Source organism: Petromyzon marinus, chromosome 37 (genome assembly GCF_048934315.1).
Source record: "Petromyzon marinus isolate PM22_M1 ecotype Great Lakes invasive population chromosome 37, UKy_Petmar_22M1.pri1.0, whole genome shotgun sequence".
Classification (NCBI taxonomy): Eukaryota; Metazoa; Chordata; class Hyperoartia; order Petromyzontiformes; family Petromyzontidae; genus Petromyzon; species Petromyzon marinus.
The window spans coordinates 21373065-21399152 of NC_133703.1; the positions used below are offsets into that span (position 1 = coordinate 21373065).

General features: G+C 50.6%; 1 protein-coding gene across 1 annotated transcript in view; it reads right to left on the reverse strand.

Moving 5' to 3' along the window:
- The window catches only part of LOC116949630 (Na(+)/H(+) exchange regulatory cofactor NHE-RF2-like), an 81698-nt gene that overhangs the window by 15089 nt on the left and 40521 nt on the right, over positions 1-26088 (reverse strand). The window contains exons 2-3 of the mRNA XM_032967143.2: positions 10680-10862; positions 3878-4031 (exon numbers count right to left, since the gene is read on the reverse strand). Coding sequence (XP_032823034.1) covers positions 3878-4031; positions 10680-10862 — 337 coding nt within the window. The remainder of the gene's footprint in view (positions 1-3877; positions 4032-10679; positions 10863-26088) is intronic.

Below are 26088 nucleotides of genomic sequence, written 5' to 3' on the forward strand. Positions count from 1 at the left end.
CTCGTGATGGCGAGAGGCCGCGAGCGGCTTGCAAGGGTTTGGCGATGGGGCAGCTGATGCGATCGTATTTACTGCGCTCAACTGACCACAACGGGACAGAACAATTGCTCGTCACGTACGTACAGTGTCTCGGGCCGTTAAGTAACCGCTCGGGAGCGGATGGCAACGCGATATTGTTGGGAGGCTTGTCGCAACACACGGACCAATTATGTTGAGGAACATTCGTGGATTGTTATATTACATTCTCGCGTGCGGAAATATGCTCAGGAGCTAAGTGTCGATGTCGGTCCGCTGGCCATGAGGCGGCTTCAAGAGAGAGAGAATTCGTGTAGCTTTGCCATTCCTCCTCCATTGAAGAAGCGTGCAGGACTGCAGTGGTTTAACTCCGTGGTTCCAAAGTTTGGGTTGCATGGCCACAGTTGCACACAACTGCCGATTGCCCTTCATTTGTCGTTTATAAAGGAGATGTACACGAATCGGCCTAAACTAAACTAAAAAAACTATTTTACGAGACCTCCTTTGCCAGTATCAAGATATATAAATAGGTTTTACCCTTTTAACTGGCACAAAAACTGACACCTTTATTCAAGGCATCATGTTTGCAATAACCACAACACAAGCAGTCAAAATGCAAACAAAAGAGACAACTCTGATAATAATATGCACTGTCCGGGTGTGGACCAATCAAATTCAAGGACAGTGCATATTATTATCAGAGTTGTCTCTTTTGTTTGCATTTTGACTGCTTGTGTTGTGGTTATTGCAAACATGATGCCTTGAATAAAGGTGCCAGTTTTTGTGCCAGTTTAAAGGGTAAAAACCTATTACTAAAAAAAACTATATTTGATCAGGTCAGGCCCACCGAGCTATAGGAGCTCTATTTCAGAAGCGAAATGGCCACAGATGAAAGCTCGACAAAAGTGGCTTATCATCACGTGGAAATTCTATGCAGCCAAATACCCTGAGACGCGCGATGTTGATTCTCGATGTGGAGGGGAACCCTTGGTGATGTTTCTGGTGGGACACGGTATAGCCTTCACGTGGTGGCCCACCTCGTGTTTTTGTGCGACCTGAACCCTTTCCCGTTCCGATGACGTACGTGTAGGCCATCGGAACAGAACACGAAGGAAAACTCAGATTAAAATTACTTTATCTGTACCGAGGCTCCCACAAGACCATGCGTGGGAGGGCGTGTGGAACAGTTTGGCATGCCAGCTATCATAGATCAGCGGTCGTGTTGCTACGGTTCTCTACGGTGAGCGCAATGTCTTTACAAACAACGGCGCTACGCCTCTCTAAATAATATTAACGCTGACCCCTTATGCCTTCCGAGAATTAGCGGCGAACAGGACCCACCCTGCAACTTGCAGTCGCCTTGAACGGAAATGGGTTGAACACAACCGATACCATCATCTCGGTGAAATGGACGTCGTTAATTCAAATCCAGATATGATCAGCAGAGCTACATTTGTGGGTAGTAATCACAATAATATTCGCAGGGCTTTGTCAATCCACTGCTGGATTAGACAACGCCTTTGTACGCTTATTGCCATTTCTATAGTCCTGAACGAAGTTATTCACAGCGCCACGAGAGGGTGCTTCCATCTGAAACTTGGGATTGGCGAAACACAAGCTGGACATGTAAGTGGGAAAAAACTTAATGACCTCATATTTTGCTAATGACGTCGTTATTATTATTACTACTACTACTACGTATAACGCCCAAAGGAAATGAACGGCAGGAAACGTTAGGACTTTAAGAGAGGAGGCTGCAAAGATGGGCGCCACCGTGGCGAGATGTTATCTCCCTCGCCCGGTATGCAGGAGATTATGGGTTCGATCCCTAACCTGACACCTGTATATTTTGAGTTTGCACGTTTGTCTCCCCGAGGTCACGTGGATATTTCTCCAGGTCCTCCGGTTCCCCCCCACCCCCCAACTCCACCGCCCCCACATTTTTTATCAACACGTGTTCAAGAGTATTTGGCTGCTATACACATCCACGTGATAAGCCACTTCTCGGTGGGTCATCGTTTGTGACAACCAGGTCCGCTTCTCAGTGAGAGTTATGGAGCTCAGTGGGCCTCGCCTGGTACAATATAAAATAGTAGAAATAAAAATAAGACTCCTCAGAAAGAATGCGAGCAAAGCAGAGGTTCACGTACGGGCGAGTGCTCTTGGCAACGGGAGGCGTCCGCCAAGATGCGAGGCAACGGGAAAACAATGGAATGAGAGAGATCGAGGGACAGCTGCTCAAGGTGGACTCCGGGTTCTGAACGGCGAACTGAAGAGGTGGACGAGAGCGAGGTGGAGCGCTTTCGAACGGCCGGCCTTGATGAATCAACTTGCATTGGCCGCTATTATTATTATTATGATTATTAATGCTGGCACGTTTGACTGTTTTGTGTTCCGAGCGCTTCACGTTTGGCAGGATTTGTTTAACGCTGGGCTACGCGCCCGCACCCCCAGCCCCCTTCCACCACCGCCCCCAACCCCACGCCACCTGAAACTTCACCCCGCACCTCAGAGCTCAATTAAACTAACGACCGCCTTGAGGATGCGATAATGTGAAAACAACACGCGTTAATGAGCCCATCGGAAACTCCCAGAACACTCCTCTGGCTGACAACAGGCCGTCGCAACTGAAGCATAACGGCGGAGATGTATGTGGCGAGGTGGTGAAGTGGCGACGTGGCTAGGTAACAAAGAGGTGAGGTGGTGAGTTGGTGACATGGCGAGATAGTGAGGTGGTGAAGCGACGAGGTGGGGAGGTGACGGGGTGGACAGGTGGCGAGGTGACGAGGTGGCGAGGTGACGAGGTGGCGAGGTGGCGAGGTGGACAGGTGGCGAGGTGACGAGGTGGCGAGGTGATGAGGTGATGAGGTGATGAGGTGGCGAAGTGACGAGGTGGCAAGGTGGCGAGGTGACGAGGTGGACAGGTGGCGAAGTGACGAGGTGGCGTGGTGACCAGGTGGCGAGGTGACGAGGTGGCGAGGTGACGAGGTGAAGAGGGGAAGAGGTGGACAGGTGGACAGCTTGAGAGGTTGTGAGGTGGCGAGGTGACGAGGTGGCAAGGTGGCGAGGTGACGAGGTGGCTAGGTAACGAAGTGGTAAGGTGGTGAGGAAACAAGGTGACGAGGTGGCTAGGCAACGAGGTGACCAAGAGTTGATGAGGTGGTGCCTGGCAGGTGTGCCTTGCATGGTGATGCCCTTCTCCACAGGTGTGCGTGTGCACATTGTGGAAGTTTTGGAAGCAAAGTTTGAGGCCGGTAAGTCCTCGTGTGGGAGACTGTCTGGCAATACCAGGCAGTGCGGTACGGTGAGGTGAGTGCATATCGGTGCGTTGTGGCGAGTTGTGGCGAGTTGTGGCGAGTGTGTACACTCTGTTGAAGGGAGGTGAATTTTTACTGATGAGGTGTCGTGAGGTGAGTGTGCCGGTGAGTTGTGATGAGGTGTGTACCGGTGAGATATGGTGAGGCGAGTATTTACTGGTGAGCTGTGGTGAGATGAGCGAGTTGTGGGTGAGTGAGTTGCAGTGAGTTGCAGTGAGTGTGGACCGGTAAGTTGAGGTACGCTGCGTTGGTGAGCTGCGGTGGCGAGCTGTAGCGGTCAGCTGTGATGGTGAGCTGCATTGGTGAGTTGCGGCAGTGAGCTGCAGTGGTGAGCTGCGGTAGTGAGCTGTGAAGGTGCACTGCGGTGGTGAGCTGCAGAGTGAGCTGCGGAGTGAGCTGCGGTGGTGAGCTGCGGTGGTGAGCTGCGGAGTGAGCTGCGGTGGTGAGCTGCGAAGGTGCACTGCGGTGGTGAGCTGCGTTGGTGAGCTGCGGTAGTGAGCTGCGATGGTGAGCTGCGGTGGTGAGCCACGGCGGTGAGCGCATACCGGCGATGTGAGCGGGGCAGGGGGACACGCCGCAGCGGCGGAAGAACTCGTCCGCCGGGGGGTCGACCACGAGCAGCCGCGTCTCGTCCCCGCCGGCCTTGATCAGCGACACCACCTCGCTGTGCCGCTTCACCTCGATGTTCACCCCGTTCACCTGCAGCAGCACCGCCACCACCGCCACCACCACACACGGGTTCAAATCGGCCTCCCCCGCATCGTCGTCACCGTCATCGCCGTCGCCGTCCGGGTGGCAGTGCAGTGGCAACTCTCGCGCCTCGCGGCAGGCAAGGCCCAGGTTTGATTGCCGACCCGGTTGCCCTTCATCCCTCCGGGCCTATGGCATGAGCACTGCTTTGTGGGGCGTAGTTAACCAGTAGAGAGCCAGGCTATTGGAGAGCCAGGCCGGGGCCCTTGCCAAGTTGAGCAGTGAGACTCCTCGGCTTAAAATTAGAATCATAAGAGAAGGTCGGATAAGAGAAGGTCGGATAACTCACGGGCTGTGGCACCGGAGGCAGCACCGCTGTGAAGCTGGGTTCCAATCTGCGCTTGAGCCACCAATTGGTGGCATACCCGTAGAGAATTTCCGGTAACCGGCGCGACCAATAAAACTTGGGTTTTTTTCCCCTTAATTTGGCAAAATTCCAGCTCTGAACGCAATTAAAATCATAACAATAATAAAACCTCGGTTTGACTGCCATGCAACAAAACATCCCTCAATGAAGTGGCACCACGTGGGAAAGCGCAGTGCGCCCCCGAGCGCGGGTACGAGGTCGCTTTAAAGGGCCCTAAACCAGTCCTGTGACATCTTATTCACTTTGAAGGGCCCTAAACCAGTCCCGTGACATCTTATTCACTTTGAAGGGCCCTAAACCAGTCCTGTGACATCTTATTCACTTTGAAGGGCCCTAAACCAGTCCTGTGACATCTTATTCACTTTGAAGGGCCCTAAACCAGTCCTGTGACATCTTCTTCACTTTGCAGAGACCTCAGCCAGTCCTGTGACATCTTATTCACTTTGAAGAGACCTCAGCGAGTTCTGTGACATCTTCTTCACTTTGAAGGGGCCTCAAAGCCAGTCCTGTAACATCTTCTTCACTTTGAAGGGGCCTCAAAGCCAATCCTGTAACATCTTCTTCACTTTGAAGGGGCCTCAAGCCAGTCCTGTGACATCTTCTTCACTTTGAAGGGGCCTCAAAGCCAGTTCTATCACATCTTCACTTTGAAGGGGCCTCAAAGCCAGTCCTGTAACATCTTCACTTTGAAGGGGCTTCAAAGCCAGTCCTGTGACATCTTCTTCACTTTGAAGGGGCCTCAGAGACAGTTTTGTGACATTTTCTTCACATTGCAGAGGCTTCAGAACCAGTTTTGTGACAGTTTCTTCCGCGGGCAGATCTCCGGCACGGCCTGGCGCAGCATCGCTCCACGCGAGTTCCGAATTGGACACGTCGCACATCACCCTCAGAACGCGCGACCGAGAGAGAACAAAGCAGAATAGAGAATCCACACGTCAGAAATATTCAACGAAAGATGCCGTGGTCATCGTTCGGCGCCCTTCGTCCGGGAGTTGAACATCTCCACTGCCTCCTCGCTCATGGGGTGGTCGGACCGAGCGGCCACCCCCACCCCACCCACCACCACCACCCACCACCACCACCACCCACCCCCACCACCCACCCACCACCACCACCCACCCCCACCACCCACCCACCACCACCACCCACCCACCCACCACCACCCACCCACCACCACCACCACCCACCACCACCACCACCCACGCTATTTTCGGAGCGACAGTTTTGGCAGCTGCGGGCAAAATGAAAATAATCGCGGGCAGACTTTGGTGCTAAATGTGGTGGCGGCGGAGATTAGTGCCGACGGGGGGGGGTGTGGCGTTCACGCAAACACGCGGGTGAAATTAAACGCCGGGACATCACCTGCGCTCGCACTAAAGAGCGCTGCGACCATGGAACCTGCATACGTGTCTCTGTCTCGATACGTCTCTGTGTCTGTGTCTCTGTGCCTCTCTGTGCATGCGTGCCTCTGTGTCTGGGTAACGGCAGAGCAGCGGTTAGCGCCACGCTACGCCACGAACCCGGCGGCCCGAATCCGATTCCCGTTCACGGTCAACACCAGTGACGAATATCCGAACCAGTAATGGGCCTTCCACGTAGGTCGACCGAGCCTAAAATGAGTACCTGGTGCGGAGTGGAAACGTCGCTACTAGGGGACAAAGGCGGCTGGGCGTGGTGCTGGCCACCCACCCCCACGTGTTCCGTACTGGGCTTAATAGGTGCTGCTCGATAACAGCACTTGCCGCAAACGTCTGTTCAGGCTACACGGGTCTCTATAAGCAATAATTAGCACCCGGCATACACTTAGTAATGCTGCTAAGTTCCCATGCTGTTTCTGTAAGAAGGAAAATCATTTATCAATTGATCAATCAATCATTAAACACGACCTCCCTACCCTACCTATGCGTTTATTTAGTTTTTTTTATATTCTCCACAACGGTGCTGATGATTATTTGGAGTTATGCATCGCTACAAAATGTTGCGTCGAACTAAGACCCATATCGCAAAGAGATAGGGGTCTTACCTGTAACATCTGGCAATTCAGGACCATTGATTCAAGCAAAGTCTGACTCTGCTGATGAGACCACTGTGTGTTGAAACTCGTCCAGAGTTTGCGTGTATTGAATCCTTGCTGATGAAATGACGCACTCCCAGAAGGCCGCGCGGCCGAAGAGTTGCACAAGGAACACTTTCATCGTCATTTTACGCGCAGAGACGGATACGTGAAGGCAGAAGCATCGTCCGCGTGTCGACTCTACTGCCTGTGCGTCTGTCGGCAACGCCCGGCACACTCTGCAGCGTACAGAGTCTCGCCGTGACGCGTTTGCGAGAGCCATCTCCCCCCGTAGCCCCCCCCCCCACCACCGGGGGCTGGCACAGCCGGCGCTTGTTTTTCAGGAGAGAAGCGCCGCGCACGGCACGTCGTGGGGAGCAAGAGGGGACGCAGCGGCTCCCCGTGCACGCGCACGTGGAGGACACTTCGGAATTGGCTGGAAATGCCGGAGGCTCCGATCACCACATTTTAGGCATTCGCCTGCAACTCCCCTCGATTCGAACGCCTTTTGTGCCGTCCGCCCCGCGCCACGAGACGGAACTCTCGCAGAGCAAGGCAATGCACCGCGATCGAGAGCGGCCCACCAGAAGTGGATATCACACAACGACATCGGGAGATCCCTCGCAAGGGTTCCCAACTTTCAAGAGTCAGTTTAAATCACCATCATTATCAGACACCGTCATTGTTATCATCGTGGCCAATACCATCATCTTCTGCAACAACCAGGCCACCGCCACCATCGTAATCGCCATCATCATCATCACCATCATCATCATCGGTCCCCCCAGTGTTGGTGGCGTGAGGCTGCACCACTTTGTGAGAAGCGGTCAACAAAAGGTTGTTGGTTTTTTTGTTGTCCGATGGCCACCGTGAGTCCCCTGCCATGTGAATGCGGGAATTTCCACCACCTGTTTTTACTCAAACTTTTCGTGAAAAAGCCGGATACATAAAACGGCATTGGCAGTGGTGCATAACCACACATAATAAAAAAAGGCAAAGCACATTCGTCAATAACACTGTGGCAGAAACCGTGGAAAGAATATATATAATAGGCAATGCTTGGGGCAATGGCCCTTCGACTTAACCCGAGACATTGCCCGACACGTCACCTGTTATATATTTCTTCTCACTTTTATGGCCACGGTGTTATTGATGACAGCGTGTTTGAGTGTTTTTTTTTTTTTTGGCTTGGCAACGTTCGCGGAGACGAGCGGCGCCCGTCGAGCAGTTTGCCCTGGACAGAAGCTCCCTTTCTTCACTCTGCTGCCCGGATATGGAACTGATGAACACATTGGTCGGCGAGATCACAGATTCTGGTCTTCAGGACTTCAAATGCCGAGCACGCATCTCATAACTACACCGCACGCCTTGTACGACTACTGAGTCTTTGAGCTGCAGTGAACCGATGATTATGCCGATTTACGTGTGCTAATGTCTGATATGGCTATTGTACACAATTGCACTCAATAACAAAAAACAACTGTTGTGGCTTCTCTCTCTCCCTTCCCAGGTCAGTTTTTTTGCCGTTGTCATTGCCGGTTTGAGTCCAAACCCACGGCGGCGATCCTGGCAACGCTGCGATCCTGGCAACACTGCGATCCTGGAAACGCGGAGATCCTGGCAACGGGTCGATCCTGGCAATGCGGCGATCCTGGAAACGGGGCGATCCTGGCAACGAGTCGATCCTGGCAATGCGGCGATCCTGGAAACGGGGCGATCCTGGAAACGCGGCGATCCTGGCAACGGGGCGATCCTGGAAATGGGGTGATCATGGCAAAGGGGCGATCCTGGAAACGCGGAGATCCTGGAAACGGGGCGATCCTGGCATCGGGGTGATCCTGGAAACGCGGCGATCCTGGCAATGCGGCAATCCTGGAAACGGGGCGATCCTGGAAATGGGGTGATCATGGCAAAGGGGCGATCCTGGAAACGCGGAGATCCTGGAAACGTGGCGATCCTGAAAACGCGGCGATCCTGGCAATGGGTCAATCCTGGCAACGCGGCGATCCTGGCAACGTGGCTGCTGACCGGAGGCTTTTTTTTTTTAAATGGACGGCGGTTGACAGAGACCGTTGGCCAAGGGTGAATTTTTATTTTTATTAACCGTGAAACCAGAGCCGAGGCGGCCCAGTTAGAGCCGCCTAAACATTTACTGAGCAAAGGGCGGGGGGGACACGGGGGCGGCACGTGGACACGCTTGCCAAGGTGTTCCTTAACCTCCCACGCTTATCCAAGAAGCACTGACACATACTAATCTGCCGACTTAACCGGCCTATCCTACCAACCTACAAACCGTTCCTACTCTATAATTACCTACCAATCTGCCAGTCTACTTGTCAACTAATTTAATCTCTGTTTACAATTTTGCAATCTTCATGCCCTATCAACCTATCTACCATACCACCTGCAAAAATATATACCTAGCCTGCCAACAACACGATCCTTCATGGACTCACCTCCGCCCACCTCTCCCCTCTCATCTCACTCTACTCCCCTCCACACACTCTCCTACCTCTCCCCTCTCATCTCACTCTCCCACCTCTACCCTCACTCTACTCCCCTCCACAGTCGCTCTCCGTTACAGCAAGCAAAACCTTCCATCGAAGGCCCCCGTCAGCCTCTGCTTAGTAGGAGGTCGCTTCCTCTGCTGCTGCGCTCGTGGTCCTGAACCCACGTCCCCGGTCATCTTATCTGTCGGGTTCCTTTTGATGTTCAAGTCCAAGCAGTTCTTGCCCCCTTCCTATCCTCCTCCGCTATCGACCGATTATCTCTCTCTCTCTCTCTCTGAATGACGTGTCTTCAATTTCAGCTTCACTCTCTGGCTGCCCTATCTGCTGTGAAACCATCTGCCCCATCTACCCCTTCCCAGGACACCCTTCAAATTCATCCCTCTACTTTCCTTGGCTCTCAAAAGACGTGCGAGCTCATTCCGGTGCGGGTCTTGCCGTGCGATTGCACTTAGATGGCGTGTGCATCGACAATGCACTCCGACGACTAACATTGCACAGGATACATCATTCATGGGACACATCGCCTAACTACTTTATGAAACTGCTTGGGGTCATACTGTGGGAAGTAAAGAGTTGTATTCCAGTGGACATCCTTGCCCCCCATCACAAGAATGTGGAATGTCCACCGTTGGCTTGGGTGTCGCTCAGCAGAGACGAGGGCCACTCCGATACTTATTTGTTTCACGAAGAAAAATTACGAATGGACAGATTAAGTGATGGCTGGATGGACGGACTATGCAGACACACGTCACACACCGACTGACACACATCAAAGACACACATGACGGATACGAGACGAACATCACACAGATGGACCAAAAGACCGATATTACATACACGAACACATAAGTATAGACTGATCTGACAGACATCATATGAAACAGACTAAACGGACATGTATCACAGACTAATATACCGTTGGACGGAGAAACGCACTGGGCAGTGCCGTTGTGTTTTGTTAACTGTTTCGAGTTAACCAGAGCTGCCAATTTTCATCGGAGTTCAGAGTTCAGCATCGTCTAGACTCAATTTTCACGGGCCCATTGCGGGGCATCTCTGGGGAGAATGTTTTTTTTCAAGACAAGATTCGTATCTCGAGGCGAAGATTTCATTTTCTGGCAGCCTCTCTCTCCCCCGCTCTCCCTTTCCAGAGCACAAAATCAATGCGGTAACAAAGAAATCCTGGGCTCTCCAGACGTCAAGTGGAGAAAGGAGCTTTACTTATAAATTGAAAAGGAATAAAATTGTGACTTTAAACAAAAATATCCCAGGCTGTTGGCTCGTCTTCACCCTGGCGCATTTACAGAACTCTGCAAAGGCCTGAAATTCATTGCGCGATTTCCCATAATGCTTTGAACTGCCGATTTGTTTTTATCACCAAAAGCACGCAGCTTAAGCAAACTCCTACAAGAGTTAGTGGATCGCAAAACGACCGGGATTCGTCCGAGACAGCCAACCTGTAACGAAACGAGGTGGCGAACACTGCGGTCTCAAAAACAAAAACACATATATATACTCGGCGACATTTCGGGGCAGTGGGTAAACAACCAACGGAAAAACCTCAACAGCTCCGTCGACAACACCGCGGACGAGCGCTCCCGCAGGGCCACGCGTCTCGTTTGTTGGCACCGCACTGTCGAGGCGGGGAGGGGGTGCACGAGCCGCACCTCGACGATGCGGTCCTGGGGCAGCAGGCCGGCGAGCTGCGCAGGGGAGCCGTCGTCGACGGCGCGGATGAACTGGCCTGGTTTGCTCTTCTCGCTGTGCAGGTTGAAGCCGTAGCCGCCAGGGCCCTTCACCATGTGGCAGAGGCGCGGCCTCGGCTCGACGGGCGTCCCCGGAGAGGACACCTGCGGGGGGGAAAGATCCAACGTTCGACATCAGCATCGTCGTCGTCGTCGTCATCAGCATCGTCGTCACTGACGTCGTCATTGACGTCGTCGTCAGCGTCGTCGTCGTTGACGTCGTCGTCAGCATCGTCGTCGTTGACGTGGTCATCAGCATCATCGTCGTCAGCATCGTCGTCATTGACGTCGTCGTCAGCATCGTCGTCGTTGACGTGGTCATCAGCATCGTCGTCGTTGACGTCGTCGTCGTCGTTGACGTCGTCATCGTCGTCGTCGTTAGCGGAGTCGTCGTCGTGGTGGTCATCTTTATCGGCACTGTCGTTACGATCGTCATCGTCGTTTAATATCGTCGCCATCGCCAATGTTACGATCGTTGCCGTTTGTCGTTGTCATCGTCGTCATATCGTCATCTTCATCAGTATCAAAATACACCATCAATCATCGTCTTCATTGTCGCCACCGCCATCATCATCGGCAGGATAATCGTTAATATTGTTGCCATCCACATCGTTTTCATCGTCATCACAATTTTCATCTCCATCATCATCGTCATCATGTTCTTATGTCATCATTATCATCATCATCATCATCCTAAAAACAGACTGTCATTATCATCATCATCTTCAACACCATCATCATCATCATCATCTCTCATTATCATCAATATCAGTAGCAGCATTTAGACAAAATTATCATCATCATCATCATCACATACTGGAGAACTCCTCTTATCCACAGCCCTATCACCCGTGACACCTATTATCCGCGGGTGTTAAAGCCTGCGAGAACCCCTATTGACCATCCTGTTATCCGCAAATTATTCCCAAAGTTCATCAAGGGAGGGGTGTGCAGTCACTCCACCCGCGGTTTATTTAGCGGATGAGTGACGCAAATTCGCGGATAACCTTGCAGATGACAGGACCCTGCGATATTTGTCATCAAGTGTATCGCCGTGGAGAGGAGTTATCCTGTATCTCGAGGTTATCCTGTATCTCGAGGTTATCCCCCCAAAAAAACATGTAAATCGTCATCATCATCATCATCCATAATATAGGTTGTTGGGTTAGATCGCGTAAATATATAAATGTGTCGTTAAACTCGCCACCATCCGACACCGTAAGGTTTTGCCACGTAAACAGGACTTGCCAATTCGTCACGAGTACAGCACCACCAGTGTGTTGGAGAGCCAAGCCACAACACTTACAATCTGATTGCGACGTTTCGCCGGTAATTACAACCAGCTCCATTATTTTCTGGTTTGAAGAAAAGTATCCTCTCTCCATGGAGGTTCGTCAGTTTAACACGTAGGCTTTCGCGACCAATACCATCAGTGTATTGAAGAACGCTGGCGAAGACAGCGGAAAAATGCGGACACATCCAAGAATGAAAGAAAATCATTCGAGAACCCCAACGTCACAGCACCGTCTCGCTTCGACACTGCCCCAAGACACCGGTGGTGTAACCATCGACCACGTCAGAACAGCACACCACCTCTCGCGCAAATTGAACATTGTCCACAAAAATTCCATTCCTCAAACATTCACAGGCCAATGTCTAACCCCTGTCAAACATTACAAACATCGGGTGGGCACATCAGGGGTTAACACGTTGAATAAATAACAGTTTAAATCAACATAAAAAATATTTTTTCACAGTCACTCAGGAGACGCAGATTTCAATGCTTAGACCGATATCCTATCTTTAGGGAACATATCCTGAACAATCTAACTTCTTGATGGCCAGTAGGCTGAAACGCTTACATCTTTGCAACCTAAAAAACCCACAGCTCTTATCTTGAAGCTATGTACTTAGGACGACAGCCCTGGACTCACCTACGTACATTTTTACGAGAGAAAAAAATACTTTAAAATTACAATCAAGCCCTCGATAATGATTGTCCAGTGAATATAAATGTGTCATTAAAGCAGCACCACCCGACACAGCCAATTGGTACGGTTTGTCACGTAAACAAAATGTACCAATTAATTGCTTGTTCAGCCCACCGATGTCTTGGACAGTAAATCCACAACGTTTACAATATATGTACCGTGACGTTCAGCTGGCAATTACATTCATCTTCCTGGTGGCTTCCACACAGCAGTGCGCAGCCGATGAAAAGATAATGTTGCCCGACTAACTCGGAAGTGAGACCTCTGCTGCCAAACCGAATGCTGATCATGGGCACACAAGGACCAGCCAGGTGAAGTATGTTTAGCAAAACTCCCATAACTAAGTTGGCATTCGGGAGACGTTTGGCCATCAGTGTATTGAAGGACGCTGGCGAAGAGAGTGGAAGAATGTGGACGCGTCCAGAAAGACGCCGGCGGTGGAATCACCGACGGCGTCAGAACATCGACAGGCCGATGCGCACGTCTCCGTCACGAATGGAAAATTATGGACACAAGCCACAGTAGCGCGTGCGATTGTGGCCACGCAGCCCAAACCATGGACGGCAAAAGTAAACCCACTGTCGCCTGCGAGCCCCTTCAATGGAGGAATGGCAAAACTACAAAAACTCTCTCTCCTGAAGCCCGCTCGTCGTGCGTGGCCAGCAGCAGACCTCGGCATTGGCATTTAGCTCGCGAATATATTGCCATGCGCAAGAATAGAATAGAATTGACAGAAAGGCTGAACTTTTACATATTATTATTATGCATGTTAGGAACGGACACGTGACTGTTCAGTGCACTCCAGTGAACTTGTTTACAGCGAGGGAGCGAAATTTGCACATATGACAGGACAGGCGCTGTGCTGGGCTCAGCGCTTAGCTCAGTAATGATGGCAATCAATTTCCCCCTTCGTCCACGGGCGGCACCGTTTCGCCTCGGGGGAATTTTCGAAAGCTGGATGCAACGTTGGGCGGTAACAGAGGAGCGAAGGATGTGTTTTTTTTCCTTTTTTCTTTTATAATGCAAGTGAAAATATTGAGATGGGAAATAAATTGCTGGAGCGGCAAAGTAACTACGGTCAGCGCACTGCGCTAAAAGCATCGGCCCACTTGAGTTCAATTCCCGGCTACGGCTAACAAATGACTGTTCAGTATACTTATTAACAGCGAGGGAGATAAATGTGCACCGTGTTGGCGAGATGCTAACGACCTCGCCTGGTACGCAGGAGTTTGCGTGTTCTCCCCGTGGTCGCGTGGATTGTTTCTCCAGGTCCTCCGGTTTCGCCCGCCACATTTAGAATCAACGTGCATTCAAAGTATTTGGCTGCTATAAATTTACACGTGATAAGCCACTTCCTTGAGCTGTTATTTGCGGCTATGTTACTTCTGAAAAAGAGCTACGTAGCTCAGTGGGCCTTACCTGGTAAAATAAAAATAGTAACAGCTGTGGCAAGTGTTAATTGAACCTGAACCTGTGCAGTAGCTATGGCTTCACTGGCCTAGGTGAACTTGACCTGAAATGAGTACCTGGTGTGGTGTGTAAACATCGCCACTGGGGAGACAAAGGCAGCCGGGCGTGACGCTGGCCACCCCTGCCCTCGTGTGCTGTAACCACCTTCAAAAGGTGCTCACTAACAGCACTTTCCCCAACGGGTTTTGAGGCTATACGGGGGATCTTTGTCTTTTTGTGCGTGTGAGATGTGGGTGTGTTGTATGTGTGTGGGGGGCGTGTGTGCACCGGGGAGTACGCTGAGGTGTGTGTAGGAGGTTGTGTATGTGTGTGGGCGTGCGTTTCACACGTACAAACCGTGCTGTACATATTAAGCATTTTGTATATAAATAAAGTAATGAATGTTTTGTGAAACTGGTATTTGCATCACTAGATTCAGTGCTGCCCTATGTTCAGAGAATCAACAATGATGTTAAACAATGGCAAGGTGCGAGCGATCGTATTTATATCTCGAGACCAAGTCGATGCAGACTCACAGAGCATCTGGAAGATCAATGATGGGACAACGTCGACTGGTTCGTGGGCCCACCACTGATCTTGATGCATCTCAAAGCACACGCGCGGTTGCCCCTCACTCACCCGGGCTTCTGTTCTCAGAGCCCGCGGCTCCCAAGAGGAATGATCCGGGTTGAAAACCCGGTGTGGGTTGGGAGGTTAACTCAGCCCTTTCAATTTCCTCTCCAGAAAAGTATATTTGTCAAGAGCTATGGTGGAGCATTCTGGGTATCTAAAAAAAACAAGTCAACCGACTTGCGTGTGGAGAGATGTGGAGCACGACTAAACGAGAATGTATTTATTTAAAATGAGCACGTATCAGAAAATCTTGATCGTATTACCCAGGAGGGGGGTGGGTTTACAACCGCACGTGGCAGTCAAACCGATAGAGTTTAAAATCTCAGAGCTGGAACACGGCCAAATGAAAATGGGGGGGGAGAAAAAAAATAACGAATGTCATCACGACGAGTTTCGTTTGTGTACGGCACTGGTGACTGGACCGACACCATCACTGTACACTTGAGCAACCCGGTATCAGAGCCACAGGCAGCTCAAAACCCCGGATTCCAACCCAGGCCCCCTCAGTGTTGCCGGCTCGGTTCTCTGACCCCTGGCCCAAAGCCAGCCACCTTCCAAGAGAGAGAGAGAGCACGCGCGGTGGTTTTAATGTTGCGAGTCTTAGGAGGAAACCGGGCATTCCGCAGGCATGGCAGGCTTTCCTCTGACCTCCGGGGCAGTTTCATTCCTGTCTCTGAGCGATGCACACCCCCCCAGCCTCGCAACGTGGTCGAGCTGATGCTGCAACGACCCCGCATTTAAAGGCAATCATTTGTTACATGTTACCGGCACCGTGGCTGTGTGAGTGATATGTCAAAAGTGTCAGGCGTGGCGGCTCATGCGCCCACCTGCGGTTCGCGCTGGTGGGAAATTCGACGATTTTACGATGTTATGCTCCCTGTACGCGCCGGCTGCCCAGTGCGGTGAAGTATGATCACATGACCCTCAAAGCCCCGCCTCGGACCCACAAGGCGTGGGGAAGCCCTTATCCAGCAGTGGATTTACAAAGGGCTGTACGTGTACAATGAGCAATCGTGAGATGAATCATCCAGTGTTAATTATACTTGGGTATAGAATGTCAACCAATTCAGAGAAGGGATAATTTGTCCACCTTTCTTGGTAAGGGAGAAATGTTTGCTCGTCACACTGGTGGTGATGAAGTTAATGTACGTGTAAAACCATGAGCCTATTCCGTGAATAAGCCTTATTTTCCAGGGATTATTTGGTAACGGTGAAGTGGTGGTGATAAGTGACTGTGGCTGTATTAGCGTGGATAAAGGTGGCGACTGTAGTATTGGTGGGTGTAGGTAGGTCATGGTGACGCGAGTGGTGGTGACGTGAGTGGTGGTGATGGTCGTGGTGATGGCGAAGAGTGTGGTATTTGAAATGGTGGAGGTGGAAGTGGCGATGATGATGGTGGTGGTGGCAATGATACTATTGTTGATGACAATTATGCTATTTTTGACAACAATGACGATGGTGGAGGTGGGAATGATGGATGGCTGGAGTGGTGGACGCAGTGGCAGTTGGAGTGCCCGTTCAGTGTTCAGTGTTGGTTGGGGGACGGCACCACGATCCTGAAACCGTATCGTAGCCTCTCCACCGCTCGGTTGCTATGCTCACGAGGGGGCGGCCCACACCACGTCCGAGCGTGCCTCCCCCACCCATGCGCGCGGCTCTCAAGCCCTCCGGCCGAGTGTTCCCAAGTGCTCGCTGTCCCCGCTTGAGCGCACGCCGTGACTCACCGTGGGGGGGGGGGCGGGGGGGGCAGAAGGATGCCGGGCAGCAGCGTGGCAGTGACCGGAGAAGGCAGCGGTCGGCAAGGGGACCAAGCACGCTCGCTTGTCAGCAACACTGGGGCAGCGTTGCTGACAAATGTGAAGAGTTGTTTTTGTTCATTGCGCTAACGCAGCATCATCATCATCATCACCGAATACAATTTGTTAAATCATGTAAATGTGGATGATTTCCTCAAGTCTCACACGAAACAAACAGGGTCCCACAATGGGCCTGTTGTTTTGTTGCTGGTGAATAAGGGCCGCCCCCCCCCCGCCTCGTCACGTGGCATTCCGCCCCTGTGGGCCTCCAGCCGTCGGCCTCCAGGAACCTCTGGACAGCCCCTGCTAGAGCAAAACGATGGCACTCGTCACTGTGGCTTGGAGATGTTAACTACCTCGCCTGGTATGCAGGAGGTCGTGGGTTCGATCCTGATCCTGACGCCTGCATATTTAGAGTTGGCACGTTCTCCCCGTTGTCATGTGGATCTTTTCTCAGGGTTCTTCCGGTTTTTCCCACCACATTTAGAAACGTGCGTTCAGAGTATTTGGCTGCTATACATTTCCACGTGAAAAGTCTCAGTTTTGTGGCCAGGTCACTTCTGAAAAAGAGCTATAGAGCTCAATGGGCATTACCTGGTTAAAATTAAAAATGTTTTTTTTTTCTCGTTCACAAAAATCTTTCAAACTTGTGTCGGACAGCCCACGACACTCAACTTACATGTCATGGGTGGGAGGAAAATTAACAACCTCCCACGGAGCCGTTCTAACTTGCTTCAAAGAAAGCTCATTAACTCTCACCTACGAGCCTTCTCTGTTGCTGGCCCACTTTGATTAATATGCTTAGGAGCCCTTTGCTTAGCTTGGCAACTGCTAAAAGGACAAAAACAAAACACAATGTAGGCAGGGGTAAAATTTCGTGGAGTTCAGTGACATTTCACCGCATTTCCCAGAAGGTTGAGCACACACAAACACACCGCGAACAGAATGTTTGCGAAACCCACGCGCGCCCACTGTTTTGTGAACAATACAAAGCTCCAGCACTTTGGAGGCAAAGTCAGTGTCAAATGTCAAACGGGGCAATGAGCGACCCAACACTATTTGGGAGGGGTGGCCCAAGCCATTGTTTGGTAAATTTTGTTTCTTCGCTTTTTTTGGACTAATCACGCAAACTTTTCAATTTGTTTGTTTTGGATTGGATGTTGCTGCTTGGACCCTCCCCCCACCACCACCCCCGTAGGGGGGGTCGGAGAGGGGTGCGGAAGATCTGAGGGGGTCCGGCGAGAGCTGGTTGCAACGTCCGCCGACGTTCAAAACAAAACGTGCGAGTGAAAGAGATCCCACGGAAGACGCGACCTTCCCCACGGCTGCCTGCAGGAGCACAAGGTCACCGGCCAGGCACAGCGGCTTCGGTGTTTCCCAGCATCCACATTTATTTATTTCCACCCCCCCCCCCAATCTATCATAATTGTTTTCGACCCTTCCACCAATCGTATTTGTGGCGTGCGCCGTCTCCTCGTCGTCACGTCAAGAAACGGAGAATCCATTCAGAAATCTCACAAAGCCGGTTTTACACGCGGCAGGAAAATGGAGCACCCAGAGGAAACCCACGAGAGTGAGGGGGCAACACTCTATCCCACACAGTTGGGACAAATGGCATTAGCCCACAACTTGCTGTATCACCTTCTCCTTGCGAGCCCGGGGTAGGGCACCTCGATGCCCAACGGGTTAACGGTTTCGCAACATTTGCGCGGTGGACCCACCAACCCTCGCCGCTGCCTCCACGGCGCTGGTATTACAGTCCGCGTGCAAGCGTAGCCCACCACCGCCCGACAATTTGGCCGTATTTACGCGCTAAAGACAAAGCGAGATAAGAGCAGGCGGGGCGATGTGGCGTTGCCCAGACAGCGGAGCCACCATTCCAGTCGGTCACACGGCTGCCAACAGCAGCTGTCGATGTCTCAGGACACAAGATCAATGATGACACAGAGGTCTGTTTGCGATAGGTCCACGAGCAGCTTGGACTGCAAGGGGAACCCGCCCGCCAAGGAACGCAAACAGCCCCCCAGGTCTCGAGAGCAATGGTGACTCATCTCAATGGTCACTCAACCCCGGGTTGACCCTGGGAATGCGTGTCTGGCTCTCTTTACTTTCTACCACAAGGGTGCAAAGTGTAGGTGTGCATGTGGTAGTATAAGGCGGTGTGGGTGTGTTCTAAATAATAAATTCACTTAAAGGGAAGGCTTTAACCAAAAGAACAGATTTAATCTACCTGGTTCATTTGTAAAATGTAGACACAAACTTCAGACACGTCCCTTAGACTGGTCAAAATTAAGAGTGACGCTTTGCAAATTGTTACATTAATCAGTGTGCCAAATTTCGAAAAATGTATTTATTCATTCATTTCCTGTCCTATATTTTAGCCAGGTGAGTGCCCCATGAGACCAGGAGACTATCTCGAGGGAGACCTGGGTTACACAGAGCACTAGAGTAAACAATGACATTTCCACACGCAATTTGTCACGAACAAAACTCTTAAGGTTGTAAGCAAAATAACTCATTTTAAGCGTAGACGAATACATTTGCGCAGAGCACCGTCGAGTAAACCAAGCGGCTGTGGTATAAACAACGATCGCACTCGCATGTTGTAAACTTTGAATGCAGTTCATCGTTATAGCAGCGCGATTGACAGGGAACAGACCACGCGGCATTTTTGAAGCTGCTGCCGTGTACGGCCCCCTCCCGTGCGCGTTTTTTTGCCTTTGTTATCGCCGCTGCGTGTTGTTCGGAAACGGCGTCCGACGTTTCGTGCCACGTGCTGCCGGGGAGGTTCTCCGCGAACTCATCAGAATTTCCCCAGCCGGCCGCACGGAGCTAAAAAAACCGCCGGACATCTCGGCGCCAAGCAACGCGCGACACGGCCCCGTAGGACACGCACATGTCGTACGCGATGAGTTTTAATGTCACCCCCGCGGCCACAAGAGGTGTGCTAGTATTCAACGAATTGAAACCTTGAACTGTAACAATAAAAAAAAATTGCCGAGCTAACCTCATCACTCCCCTTCTCTGCTGTGGTCCCCCACCTCGTGCACATTCCCACCCTTTGGGCTGCCATTCCCGCACCGGCGTTGTCCATCGGCCCGCAACACCTTCGGCCGTGATGTGCCCTGGCCCCCAGGGCCCGCTTAAGTTTTCTTGACCGTCAACACGGCGACGCCTCTTCATCTCTCCTGTTTTTGTTCCCAGATTCGCGTGCTACCTCGGCGGAAAAAAGGCCATGGGACTAAGACGACCTCGCAACCAAGGAGAAGGAGGAGGTTCAGCTCATAAATCATTTACTTGGTCGCCCGGTATGTTTCACAATTTCAGATTATTATTTTTTTCAAAGCCGCAACTTCCATTGTTCGTCGCGAGCTCCACCTCGCCAACTTCCTGCCGCCTCCCACTTTTACGCGAGCAGCCACTGACGGGGGGGGGAGGGGTGGAAAAATAAAAATCCAACCCGGTCTTGGTCTTAACATAAATAACATAATCGACCGCGTCTCTGTATTTGCTCATTTGCCACACGTAGACATTTGGGACGTAAAAAAAAGACGGCTCACAAGGTCACGAAGGATCCACGCCCCTTGCAGAACCGCCCCGCCAACGCCCTTGCCCCCAAGTAACTTTTGGTCACGTCAATGCGATACATTTTCGCGCCGGAGAAAGATGAGAAAGAAAACAGAGTTTACGTTACAAGCAAGAATTATGTGGAGGGGGAAACGGATGTGTGGGGTTTGCGACCCTCCCGAACCTGCTCAGGTGTGTGTGTGTTAGCGAAAAGCCGCTCTGAAAATTATATTCGGCAGCAAATACAATACAGTACTGTCGAGACAAATCGACAGAATTGGCAGGAATTTGTCAGTTATCTCAGTATATTTAAATCAAAGCTGCTTCCCTGCCAACGCATAAATTAGATACTTGACTCACTGAGCTTGCTTCTGGCCATCACAGTCCAAATGTTACCTCGCCCCACCCATCTATATATGTTTTTTTTTTCCAAAACAGCAAACACATAGCATGTTATGCCAGAAAACGTTTCAACCTTTGTGTAGAGTAACAAGGAGTCAGCAAAACGGAGCACCGGAGAGTGGCCTCTTGCCGATGGCAGTTTTAATTAAATCCACCTCCCGTGCTTTTGGCACCCACACGTTCACAAAGTCGGGGGGCCAGGCAGAATGTTTACGATTGTTTCTTTTACAAAGTCAATATACTGGGCGGTATTGGTAGTGGGTGGTTTTGTTGTTGTTGTTGTATGTCTCCACACTGTGTACACCAACAGCCATATGAAGATTTGTTTGGAAGCCTCCAATCTCACTGGGGTTTTTTTGGGTTCTGTTATCACTAAATCCAGCAATTGATGGAGTACAATTTATTAACTGAAAATGTTGTGTTTTTCGCGGTCTTTAAGCAAACCAAAAAAATCGTGGCACTCAACTATTTTACTACATGGCCAAAACCAAAAACAATATTTATCTTCACGGAATTGATATTGTGCCTTTGGTTCGCCTTAACCAAGGCGCTTTACAGAGAATAAACAATGGTACGACGTCGTGTGGTAGGTGAGGTGAATGCAATAGATGGCAAGAAGCAATGGGGCAAATCTGTGATGATGCGTGAATTTGGTGAAAGCGAAATTGATGACAGTAAATGATGATTAATGGATTGAATTAATGGCGGTCCATGAGTGCCAGCCGCATAATGAGAATATGAAGAGGGAACAGTAACGGAGGCGGTGGTTATGAGCGGGAGATTGAGGGGGTTGTGGGGTGAGCTCGGGAACAAAAGTGAGTTGAGTGAGGAGCGGGAACTTTAATGAGTGAAAGTGAGGGGGAGGTTTGTTCCAGTGAAGGGGGTGGGGCGAGAAGGGAGAGCGAGTGTGGATTGAGCACAAGGAGGAGGAACAGAGAGAGAGAGTACAGATTGAGAAGGTGGAGGGTGAGAAGGCGACATAGAAAGACGCAAGAGTGGCAACACACGGTGGGGCAAGAACCTGAAGGCATGTGTAGACCAAGTTGAGGAATTTAAACAGCCAATGGTAGCACACAGGGAGCCGATGCGGTCGAGGTACGAGAATTGTCGGGAAGGTTGAATATAGATAACAGAAAACTGCTGTTCTCACATTGCGTTCCCAGCCACCAGGTCTGAGGCTAGGGCCTTGTATAGATAGGCCTTGGCTTTACTTTGGCTGGTTCAAATCCATTGACGTAAGGATGTAGCACTCAAAGGCTTCTGTCCTCGACAAAAGGCTGCATCGTGGGAGTAACTGCTGCAAGTGCATCTGATGATGATGATGAAGAAGATGATGTTTGCTTTGGCGGAGGCAGGATTGGGACTGGCAGGAAGCTCAGCCAAGAGTGGGTGCGGTTCTGTCCATTGGGCTCATTAATCACCATCATTGTATTTTAACATCGTACAAAAATAACATTAATACGGAAATAAAGCAGGTTATTTTAATATTTAAATGACTGACATTTAACGTAGCGTAACTTCAGGAAAGGTAAACTGTCAGTGTATTTTTTTGGCAAAGCGTCGATCTCATGCAATGGTCCTAGCAAATTCGGGTATGCCTTCACTTAGCGTTTAATACATCCAATGTCCTTTGTTTAACAAGGCAAGCACCCAGACCTTCTAACTGTAGCTCGGCATGTGATAGGATTACTACGGCAGTCACGGTGTATACGGCTTCGGGAAAACAATGAGTCTCCCTGCTGAAATGAAAATTGGATAGCCCGAATATACACGGCATTCCAATGGCAAGGGGCAATTATATCCATAATATTTTGATTCATAAAGGCGTTTTGAGTTAGATCGCGTACATATAAATGTGTAGGGTGCTAGCGGGTTTAACGCGATCTAACCTAAAAAAAAACCCTTTATTATGGATATTGGTCGTGAAAGCCTACGTGTTAAACTACATTTTTTATCGTTTACTTCCAACAAAGTGGTACCCATGTACGCAACTTTATTGACCCCCAGATGGATGATAGGCTAAGTATAGCCATGGCACGGAGCTGGTTTTGCAACCTCCCAATTACACGTGCGGAACTATGACGGTGGCAGCGTTTGTTTAAGCAAGTAAACTCTGGACCAGTTTAGAGTTTTCCGAGGCCTCGGCAGTTCGTGGCTAGTGGCGCAAATACCACTTGGGTTGCCTTACGTTGGGGGCGAGAGCATTCAGCAACACACTCATTGGGCCCACCCAGCGCGGTACGGCGACCGTGGCTCAAACGTGATAACAAATGTTATAACTTTGCTCCTCGTGCCGATGGCTTGTGGTGGACTGCGCGAGAGTGCGTTTTGGCGACGCAAAAAGTCACATTCTGTTCGCACAATTACTGGACAATACAATTTGGATTCATAATCGCATCTAAAACGCCTCTCAAGTAGACGCTGCGCACAAAAAAATGTGGGATTATTTTTCTAAATAACATCGGCAGAGAACAAAATCGTTTTGAGCCCCTACTTGAATATGGGCAGGGTGGATGACTGGGGGTGGGACAAGGGGACTTCCACAGACTGTGCGAGAAGCAGTGGGAGAGGGGGCAAGCTGCCACCACTGGACATCTTTGAAAAACAGCTTCACAGCTCATCGGATTGCTCCAGTCTAAATAACGATTCTGATGTCGTCGCGTAGCGTAACACCAGTGGGTTGTTCGTTTTCGCTGGACAGCTGCGCTAGTCCTCGTGCCGGGATGTTCCCGCGCATTTGGGGGCTTCTTCGGCGAGACGTCGGACATCGTGACAAACGGCACGCTGCGCGACCCGAAAATACAGCCGAGAGGGGAGCGACGTCCATCGGCATCTTTTGTCAGCCAACACGACGAATGTCGTTGGTCGAAAAAAGAAAACGTCTCTCCTGCTGAACGAGCAGAGAGAAGCTGACGGACCACAAAGCATGTCTTTCACTTCGTGTGCATGCACGTTCGATGAACTTCTTTCGGCACGTTACGTGGCCAACTGTGGCGACATCGGCCAGAGGGACGGACCCCTGTCTGCTTATTTATATTTGCAAGCGAGGGATATGTTCGTGCCAACGGGTGAACGGCGGCGTTTTCAAGCAGCGCGCCGTATTAACTCGGCTTCCTTCAGGGCACGCCATGCCACTCCACCTCCTCCTCCTCCTCTCCCCTCAGAGGCCCTCAGCTGCGGACGGACAAGTGCCACTAGCAGTCGGCCAGCAGTAACCGCACGTCAAAACAAAATCCACGCCGCTTGGCTTCAACTTCGACCCCATCCACGAACGTGGTTCTGGCCGAACGTCCTCCCCCCCCCGTCCTCAATCCTAGAGTGGCAGCTGCTGCCATGGCAACCTGAAACCAACAGCGACTTTAAGAGACTCCACTCCCTCGCATCCTGACAAGTGGATTTCTTATAAACACGCTCGAACGTAACAAACAAAACAAAAATCGATGCTCGTTGATTATTTCACTTTGTGACGAGTGCCGTCTCTGTCTGTTTGCGCGGAGGGTAATGGAATCATCTGCTGCAATCCACTCCGTCAACCGCAGCTGGGGCGGTGCTCTGCGTGGTTGCGACGCATTGCTGTGGCCGCATTGTGCGTGGTTGTCGTTTTTTTGTCCGTGAGCATGTGTGGTTGTTGTTGTTGTTGCTGCTGCTGCTGCTGCAAACTGGGGGCATTCACTCTTTAGAGCGGAGAGAGGGGCAGCGTGGCTGTGCGTGGTTGCGGACGTGTCCAAGTACGTGTGCCGTGGTGTTACACTGCATACGATTGTGTCGTCGCAATGCGCCTTACGAATGTTGCATTGCGTGCGGTTATTAATTTATAGCCTTCTCTCCGCAACTGAAGAAGGCGCCACTGGCCGATGCGTGAGCCCACCACATATTCAGACACATTTGCTACAGTTGCACTACCGCATGAACAACGGTAGTAGTGACCTGTAGTGTTTGTTTACAAACAATTGGCATGACTACCAAACTTGTATTTGTTTATCACAAGCAGACAGACGCTAGTTCAAACATTGCCTACGTGTTAAACTTACCCATCATCGTTAGGGTGAATAAAAACAGGTGCACATGTGCAACACTTTCGCAGTTCAACAGTGGTTATTGCATCGAGCAATTTGCCCCTGCCATGTAAATGAGGAATTTCCACCACTGCCTCTGGGTTGCCAATGGAGATTGAGCACTGCCCCCAAAGCTCACTTTGAGTACAGAACCACTTTGCCGTTACTGTAGATAATCACTCTCAATTTCCCCATAAACTGAGAGGCCCTTGTAATCAACAAGTCTATTTTGTAAGGGTACGTTAATTAATTGTTGCTCGTTAAGGCAGCGGTCAAATGCTGTGATTCACTCGTGATGGTTTGCTGGATAAAGAGATGGGGAATCGATAACAACCGTTGTGAAGACACACACACGCACTTGGCAGCAGACCAATGCATTGTTAAAACAAATTAAGATTGCCCTTTGCCAAGCCACTGCTGGATGAAGACCTCCACATGCTGTTCCAGCCATGGCGGGGTTTGTTCGAGCATACTTCACCACTCCGGTCAGAGCGGGTCGATGAAGATGGCGATGGGTACCAAAGGACCGGTTTAAACGCCACTAACTACTGATGTTAATCCTGTCCAGGTATTGAACTGAGGCATCAGGTGCTTAATAAATACTAGAGAGCTGGAATATCTGATTATTTAAGTAATCGATGACTCTGCCAATTATCCGTTCATTTACTCAAATCTGATCTCTGTTCCCACACGTGCGTGCCACTGGCCGGGAGGTGTTGGCAGGGGCTCGGTGACTTCATGGGCACCAATCAGTCGCATCACGCTGGCCATTGCCTGTAGGGGGTTTCCCACCTTCGGGAGGCAGGATGTTGGGGGCGTCGCTATCGTGAAGGGGGCCTCAATAAAAACGGCCACGAAAAAATGGTTCGTCGATTACGGATTCGTAGCGGCTCAGCGGGCTCGATCTACTCAGCGCCCAAGCTCGGATAAACGCGAGCTAAAAAAAACAAACTCAACAACCCACAAGGCACATCGTCGCAAAGGAATGTTTTGCCATGAAGCCGGTTGCATGTGCACCAGAGAGAACTGCTGACTGTAATTTTCCTTGGCTGGGAGGACCCATTTTTCAACAACAACAAAAAAAACACGCTTTTTTAAATATATATTTCTCGTCTCGTGTGGCTGGGAGTTGTTAAGGACGGTTATTGTTTTTTTTTCTCTCCAGGCAGTGTTTTTGTTATAAAATTGCTGAGCGTGTCCAGCTGTTGGACTGGAGACTCCACGGCAATGTGTTTTCGCCGCTGGGCCGGCTGGGAATTTCAGATTGCGTTAATGCATCGCGGATAGTAATCGCAGATATGGATCTCACAATGACCGGGTGGGATCATCAACCGATATACATTTCACCGTTTTAATATCGGTTCTTGAGCTCGCAATGCATGCGTCAGATCGCGTGCTCGTAAAAGAAAAGCAATGCTTTTTGTGTCCATGTGACCGA